Source organism: Carlito syrichta, unplaced genomic scaffold (assembly GCF_000164805.1).
Source record: "Carlito syrichta isolate Samal-C Ts95f unplaced genomic scaffold, Tarsius_syrichta-2.0.1 Scaffold308835, whole genome shotgun sequence".
NCBI lineage: Eukaryota > Metazoa > Chordata > Mammalia > Primates > Tarsiidae > Carlito > Carlito syrichta.
The window spans coordinates 502,975-510,861 of NW_007252931.1; the positions used below are offsets into that span (position 1 = coordinate 502,975).

At 46.5% G+C, this 7,887-nt stretch overlaps 1 protein-coding gene across 1 annotated transcript; it reads left to right on the plus strand.

Moving 5' to 3' along the window:
* The first annotated feature begins 259 nt into the window (after window positions 1–259).
* On the plus strand, window positions 260–7,005 carry GJA8 (gap junction protein alpha 8). The gene is made up of 2 exons (XM_008066013.1): window positions 260–303; window positions 5,665–7,005. The coding sequence occupies exon 2, from the start codon at window positions 5,676–5,678 to the stop codon at window positions 6,993–6,995; it is 1,320 nt and encodes a 439-aa protein (XP_008064204.1). The 5' UTR covers window positions 260–303; window positions 5,665–5,675; the 3' UTR covers window positions 6,996–7,005.
* The last annotated feature ends 882 nt before the right edge of the window (window positions 7,006–7,887 follow it).

Below are 7,887 nucleotides of genomic sequence, written 5' to 3' on the forward strand. Positions count from 1 at the left end.
TCCTCCTCCCCTCGGTGCCCAACACAGCTCTCCCATTCTCTCACTCCCATTGTTTTCCAGCTATCCCTCCCTTCATAAAAGCTGTCTGGCTGGGAGCTTAAAATATTGCTGGACAGTAAAAACCTACCCATCAGGGCCAATCCAGTCATATCTGCTCAGTCGTGCAGCACGGTAGGGGCGGGGTAGAGAAGTGGGAGGTGGGCTTTTAGGCAGCAAAGGAAAGAGGCCAAAGTTGCCATTTTGCTCCTGAGCGCCAAGAGAGAAAGACAGCACATATTTCTCCGTGGGACACTCCTCTTATTGGCAAGTTTTCCTTGGGTGATATTAGTTTTTAAGCTCCCCTCACTTGTTTCCCAGATTAATCCAAGGCTATATACAAGCTTCTCCAAAAGGAAAAAAGTCACCACTAAGGTTCAGTCTTGGACCGGGATGGCTGGACTTAGAGTTCAACTCTGAAAACCCTCTTGGAGTTGACCTAAGAGTTGACCGAAGTTTGGAAGGGAGAGGAATGATGGAATATTGGGGGTGGGGGGTGGACAGAGATGTTCAAACTCTTACTACAACTTGACTTCTTAAGGTCTTTTCATTTCAGAAGCAATTAACATGCCTCCAGGAATCCAGAGAAACCTAAACCAAGCATTCGATATTTATGAAAGTTTTACACTTTTTTTTTAACTCAAACTCTGCAATAGAATAGTCATTATTATTGAGTGCTGTGGGTGTAAGAGAGGCTTCATGCTCAGCATTTTCGATGTTGGAGCATTTAATGGAGCACAGGAACAGATCTGGCTAAGAACCATAATACTCTTCCCGGGAGTAGGTTCTGTTCTCTGTGGCTGGTCTAGAAACAAGAAGGAAGGCATTTTTACACTACATTGCCAACCAAGTGGTAAGTGACCATCGAATGCTTTGGGGACCTTGTTAACGCAGATGTATACATGTTGTTCTGCCTCTTCAAAACTAGAAGACTATGCTATACTTGGCTTGAAAATGGAAGATCAGGGATCACATCCTGGCTCTGCCCTCACTAGCTGAGCCACCTTGGGAGACTCATTAAAGGCCTCCTAGCCTGTCTTTCTATCTGTTAATGGAAGTTGGTAATGCCTAGTTCACGGGTTCTCAAACATCCATCTGTGGTTCTGTCAGTTCTGGCCCAAGATGAAGTTTTCCACAGTCTATGAAAAAATGTGACAATGATGAAGTAAACAATGTAGTGAATTTTTCACTACAAGTTAATGCGTTCAAGATAAAAGTCTTTTATTCTGAAATTATATTCTTTCCAAGTATGTAGTATTAAAATCCCCTTTTATGAAATGATAATGAAAACAGACTGTAGTCACAGTTGGTGATTTATTTTCTTATTTTATCTCCCTGTTTGGCAAAATAAGGAGTTGACAGCCTTATGTTGGTCACACTATTTTGTTGTTGTTACACTAGTCTGTGAAATCTATGTCTGAGAACCACTGGCCTAGTTCACAGCTTGTAATAAGGACTGAAATAAGATATGTGAAAGTGTATCACTTATAAACAGTTAAGGGATACTAAGACATAAGGTGTTACTTTAATCATTACCTCTAGCCAGAATTCTCTGGTGGAATGTTCCCAGGAGTATATATGGACACCCTGGTTGTCTGGTTGAACTCCATCGGTTTATTTTCCATCTGTAATAGATCTGTTCACTAAATCTTCACAAGCAAAATAAGATAGAGAATTATCTCTTTAGAGAAGAGAAATATTCTTCCTCTGGTTCAGATTTCTCCCTGCTCCAGTGGAACTCCCTGCTTCCCTGTTCTGACTTCCTTTAAATGTTCATTGTTAAAAGTCAGCGCGTTTGAGACCAGCCCAGGCAACTTGGCCAGACCTCGTCCCTACAGTAAATCAAAAATTAGCCGGGTGTGGTAGCGCACGCTTGTAGTTCCAGCTATTTGGAAGGCTGAGGCGGAAGGATCGCTGGATCCCAGCAGGTCGATGCTAGGGTGGCCATGAGCGTGCCACTGCTCTCCAGCCTGGGCAACGGAGGGAGACTCCAACTCAAAAAAATAAATAAAGTCACAAACCCAAGGCACCTTCCCTTGGCACCTCCAAAGCATCTCTTCTAACAGTATGGTAAGCCTGTTTCAATACCACAGAGTTGGAGAGGTTTTATCCTAAGTTACCGTTTCTTTTCTTCAATTATCACAAAGAAACTTTGTTTAAAGAACAACAACACATAATCCTAGCATGGCAGAATGAAGTGTGGAAGGACATGGGCTTGTTCCGCCTTAGTTTAGAAATCACTAATGGTGTGGTCAGGAGGAACGTCTTGTAGCATGAACATGTATCATGGCACTCATGTGTCAAGAATCATTGGCCTTCCAGTTTATATCTTTAAACTTGCTTAAAATAAGTAATTTTATGTCTCAAAATAGCTGGTTTGGGGTCAATATACTATTCTTTTTGGTATTTACCATTTGTGCAAGTTCTTAATCTCCCCGCTGCTAGCTGCAGCAAGAGGACTAGAGTTCCCTGGTCTCTAAGTAATGCTGGTGTTACATGCACTCAGAGATTGAGAATTTCAGATTTCAAAATGATGATCATCAGTCCCATCCACTGATGACTGTGGGGTGCCTGTTCTGTGAAGGGCTTTGTTCTGTGTTGTGATGGTTCACAAAGGATAAAGCCAAAATGGTTCCTACTCTCCAAAAGCTTTTGATACTAAAGGTGGGGGGGGAACAAAACTGGTTGACACATAGTGCTGAGAGCGTGCATGCCACACACATTCATGTGGGTATATGAGCGAAATACACACGGAAATTCAAAAGGACTAATACGGGCATTACAAGTAAGGCTGTCAAAACTGAATTAATGTATCAATGGGGTAAGATATTCTCAAGACAGTTAAAATTAGTAAGATATTAGAGTACATTAAAGCTGGATTTGATCTAATAGGAGAAAATTACACAAATTGCTGTGTGAACTACTTGATAACGAACGAACTTTTTCCTGGTTCTGCCACCAATGGGCCTTATGCTTGGGCTGCTTACCTCATTATATTTTCTATCTATTTTCCAGAAGGCAATGAGAATGGCTACCTACCACTCTTAACAGTGAAAGGGTTAGACTTAATTATGGTCTGAGGAGTGTTAAAAGCAGATCCATGCAGCTAGGATTCTGAGCTGCTGGTTCTGAGTAAAGGACTTCTTCCCACTCTCCAGTCCCTGTTCCTACAAGGAACGCTTCCCAATGCCAGACTCATGACTGGGGACGCTGCAGTTGCTGTCACCTTCCCAGAAGAAGAGAAGCTACTGTAGGACACCCTGCCTAATTGGGGGTTTTGGGGGCCCCAAGAAGAGGAACACTCTGCCCTCCAACAAGAAGCACACAGCTGTTGTGTATGCCCTGAGAGGATGGGCTGGGCATTGACCATGCCTACAGTTGGTATTCTGCCACCAGGTACTGTCTGGGCCAGCTCCAAATCATGGGTTGGAAGTAGACTTTTAAATGCCATTGTGTTTATCCTCCCCTAAAGATGAAAATCACACATAATTTAAGATACCACTTTTCAACTGGGTGTGGTGGCTCACACCTTAATCCCAGCACTTTGGGAGGCCAAGGCAGCCAAGGCAGGAGGGTTGCTTGAGTCCAGGAGTTCGAGGTCAGCCTAGGCAACATAGCGAGACTGCATCTCTACAAAAAATAAAAATAAAAAAATTAGGCCGGACATGCTGGCTCACGCCTGTGATCCCAGCACTTTGGGAGGCCAAAGTGAGAGAATTGCCTGACCCCAGCCAGGAGTTTGAGACCAACCTGAGCAACATAGTAAGACCTCATCTCTATAAAAAATAAAAAAATTAGCCAATCGTGACGGTGTGCACCTATAGTCCCAGCTGTTTGGGAGGTTAGAGTGGAAGGATTGGCTGAGGCCAGGAGGTTGAGATTGCAGTGAGCCCTGACTCCCAATAATAATAATAATAATAATAATTGATGTTATTTTGTTTATCCTCTCCTAAAAATGAAAATCGCACCTATTTTAAGACACCACTTTTCAGCTCTCTTTCAAGTGTTTAACAAATATCATTGTCATTAAAAATGGCTGACATTTCTTTTGGGCCCCATGGGCTCCTGATTCTGCAGGGTGGGGCATGGCTAGAAAAAGTCCAGAGCAGGATCCTCTAATATTGGTTTTTACAAACATCTCCCCATCAGTTCAATCCCATTTCCATTAGCCATACTGTGCTGGGGCATTTTATACTATTCCGTTTAGTGGTCTTTTTTTCCCACTAACCAAATTTTTAGCTCTAATAAAACGGGCACATGTTACAGATCCTGAAACCCTTTCATTCTGTGGGACACTAAAAGTGTCCTAGAGGACCTTCCTCATCCTGTGTCATAATTTCTTCCCAAAGCACTCTCTCCATACTTTGGATTTAAAAGAGTAATAATAAAAATATACTGCCCTCAATTTGTAAAGCTCTTAAGAAGGGTTTCCAGATTTCAACCTAGAGAACAGAAAACATAAATTAAGAGTACAGTAGTCAAAGAATTGTATAGTTCTGACTGCAGGCTGTTTATATCATTGGTGTAATGTAAAGAACCCTGCTTTTGGGATCAGGCAAACAGAACTGCTGTTATTTAATTGCCTGATCTTGGGCAATATATTTGACCTCTCAGAGTCTCAGTTTTCTCATTTGACGGAATCAAGCCAGTTAACAAACACTTATTGAGCTCTTACGATGTGCTGGGTTGTGTGTCAGGCATTGAGTATACAGCAGTAAATAAGAAAGGCATGGCTCCTACCTTCATAGACACTACAGTCTAGCAGGATCAAATTAAATGAAATAATACAATGTCAAAATTCTTTGCCAAAGTTGATATTAAATAAATGTTAGTTCCCTTCCACTTTCCTTCAAATATACAACCATTAGACATTTTGGCACGGTCAAAAGTAAGGTGGCTACAGGCAATTTCACACGTACAAGAATTTTGGCTGGGCATGGTGGCTCATGCCTGTGTTCCTAGTGCTTTGGGAGGCCAACATGGGAAGACTGCCTGGGGCCAGGAGTTCAAGACCAGCCTGGGTCACATAGTGAGATCCTGTCGCCAAAAAAAAAAATTTTTTTTAATTAGTTGGGTGTTGTCCTAGCTACTTGGGAGCCTGAGGTAGGAAGATCCCTTGAGCCCTGCAGTGAGCTATGATCTATGCCACTGCACTCCAGCCTGGATAACAAAGTGGGATCCCAATTCAAAAGAAAAAGAATTTTATCGGCGGCCCAGACTCCCACAGTATAGGGTAGTTTTCAGCATTATATCTCACAAGCCTTAGATCAGCTTGTGGTCTTGCTTTAAATCTACATAACCATGGGTTTCTGTTTAGAGTCAACAACGAATCCTTACTTTTGGTGGAGTTTATGGAATCACACAAACACTGCCTCGTCGATCCTTTCAGACCACTTGTGAAGTGAACAAGAATTTTCACTTGTGGAAGCTGATAGAGGCAGATTCTTTTGTGCCCCTTTGTCCCCTAGTCCTAGCCTGCACAGAAGAGTAATCTGCACACAGAGGATACTGTTTACACGTGGACTTTTCTCACAGCTTGGAAAGGGGAGGTGGCCCGAGCGTTAGCAGAAAGCGATTGACTCCGGATTGCACTGTGGCCGCTCAGCTTTTGCCTTGTCCCTCCTCTAGGTGGGTGAGAGATGGGTGACTGGAGTTTCCTGGGGAACATCCTAGAGGAGGTGAATGAGCACTCCACGGTCATCGGCAGAGTCTGGCTCACCGTGCTTTTCATCTTCCGGATCCTGATCCTGGGCACGGCCGCAGAGTTCGTGTGGGGCGATGAGCAGTCCGACTTCGTGTGCAACACCCAGCAGCCCGGTTGCGAGAACGTCTGCTACGACGAGGCCTTCCCCATCTCCCACATCCGCCTGTGGGTGCTGCAGATCATCTTCGTCTCCACCCCGTCCCTGATGTACGTGGGGCACGCCGTGCACTACGTCCGCATGGAGGAGAAGCGCAAGGACCGCGAGGCGGAAGAGCTGGGCCAGCAGGCGGCGGGCAACGGCGGCGAGAGGGCCCCGCTCACCCCGGACCAGGGCAGCCTCAAGAAGGGCAGCGGCAGCGGCAAAGGCGCCAAGAAGTTCCGGCTGGAGGGCACCCTGCTGAGGACCTACATCTGCCACATCATCTTCAAGACCCTCTTCGAGGTGGGCTTCATCGTGGGCCACTACTTCCTGTACGGGTTCCGGATCCTGCCCCTCTACCGCTGCAGCCGGTGGCCCTGCCCCAACGTGGTGGACTGTTTCGTGTCACGGCCCACTGAGAAAACCATCTTCATCCTGTTCATGTTGTCCGTGGCCTCGGTGTCCCTCTTCCTCAACATCATGGAGATGAGCCACCTGGGCCTGAAGGGGATCCGCTCCGCCTTCAAGAGGCCTGTGGAGCAGCCGCTGGGAGAGATTCCCGAGAAATCCCTCCACTCCATCGCCGTCTCCTCCATCCAGAAAGCCAAGGGCTACCAGCTCCTAGAAGAAGAGAAAATCGTGTCCCACTATTTCCCTCTGACTGAGGTTGGGATGGTGGAGACCAGCCCGCTTTCTGCCAAGCCTTTCAGTCAGTTCGAGGAGAAGATCAGCACAGGACCGCTAGGGGACTTGTCCCGGGGCTACCAAGAGACGCTGCCTTCCTACGCTCAGGTGGGGGCACAGGAGGTGGAGGGGGAGGAGCAGCCTGTAGAGGAGGCAGCAGAACCCGAGGTGGAAGAAAAGCAGGAAGAAGAGAGGGTGACCACGGAAGGGCAGGAGATAGTGCCAGGGCCAGAGGAGGAGAAAGTAGAGACCCCTGGAGTGGAGACAGAGGATGAGAAAGAAGAGCTGCCGGCGGAGAAGGTATCAAAGCAAGGGCTGCCAGCTGAGAAGACGCCTTCACTAGGTCCAGAGCTGTCGGCCGATGAGACCAGACCCCTGAGCAGGCTGAGCAAAGCCAGCAGCCGGGCGAGGTCAGACGACCTAACCATATGAAGGGGTGCCAGAGGGGGGAAAAAAAAAAAACCCAAGCTAACGCAGGGCAAGATGAAAGCAAAAGGTGCCAACATGATTTGAGTCTTCTGTCTGCCCCCTCCCCACAACTTTTGCCCCTGCCCCTGGCTGGCTGGACAGGCACTACGGTGGAACAGTGCATGCTGTGCAACTAGGAAACTGCCTTTCTCAGATAGTCTAAGGGCTGCCAAGATAAACCCATGTCCCTTCACAGTTCCCAGTCTCATATGACTGCTCTGTTCCTCTAACCCCAGTGGTTATGGGGGACTCTGATTTCATCTCCCATAACCTGTGGGGGATGGGAAAGGTTTCATTCACCATAGAAACCCTTCCTATCAGAATTGTGGTTGCCTCAGGCCTCTTACCAGTCTTGCCTCAAGCTCACTGCTCGGCCAGACTCTGTGACCTCCAGCACTTCCCTAGCAGGTACATTGTGATTGTATCAGGGATGCCAGACTCAAAAGCCTACAAGATGCAGGCAGGTGGCTTAAACTGGTGAAGTAGGCCTGTTGTCATGCAGTAGAGAGAGGTGGGCTGTGAGAGCTGGAGAGCAGGGGCACCTGTCACTCGCTTCCAGGTGGTGAGTATCATGCGGTGTAACCTGGCTGTCTGATTTTTCAAGAGAAGTCAGAAATTATTTGAAATCTCAAAAAGTGTTAATGTTGGTGACTAGATTTTGAATATAACATGTGGGCCAAATGAAATGTATGCAAGCCAAAGATAGTTCATCTAAATCAAAGCTTTGCCCCATGGGCTGCAATGCCAAAGATAGGGTAGGAGGTATAGAAGCCAAGCTAACATGGCAGGGACCTGGACAGGAAAACACTAGGGGACCCAAAAGAGGTACCCATAAAGCTGTCTTGGTTCTATCCTC

Coding starts and splice junctions, on each gene's coding strand:
- GJA8 (XM_008066013.1), top strand. CDS start 5,676: ATGGGTGACTGGAGTTTCCTGGGGAACATCCTAGAGGAGGTGAATGAG.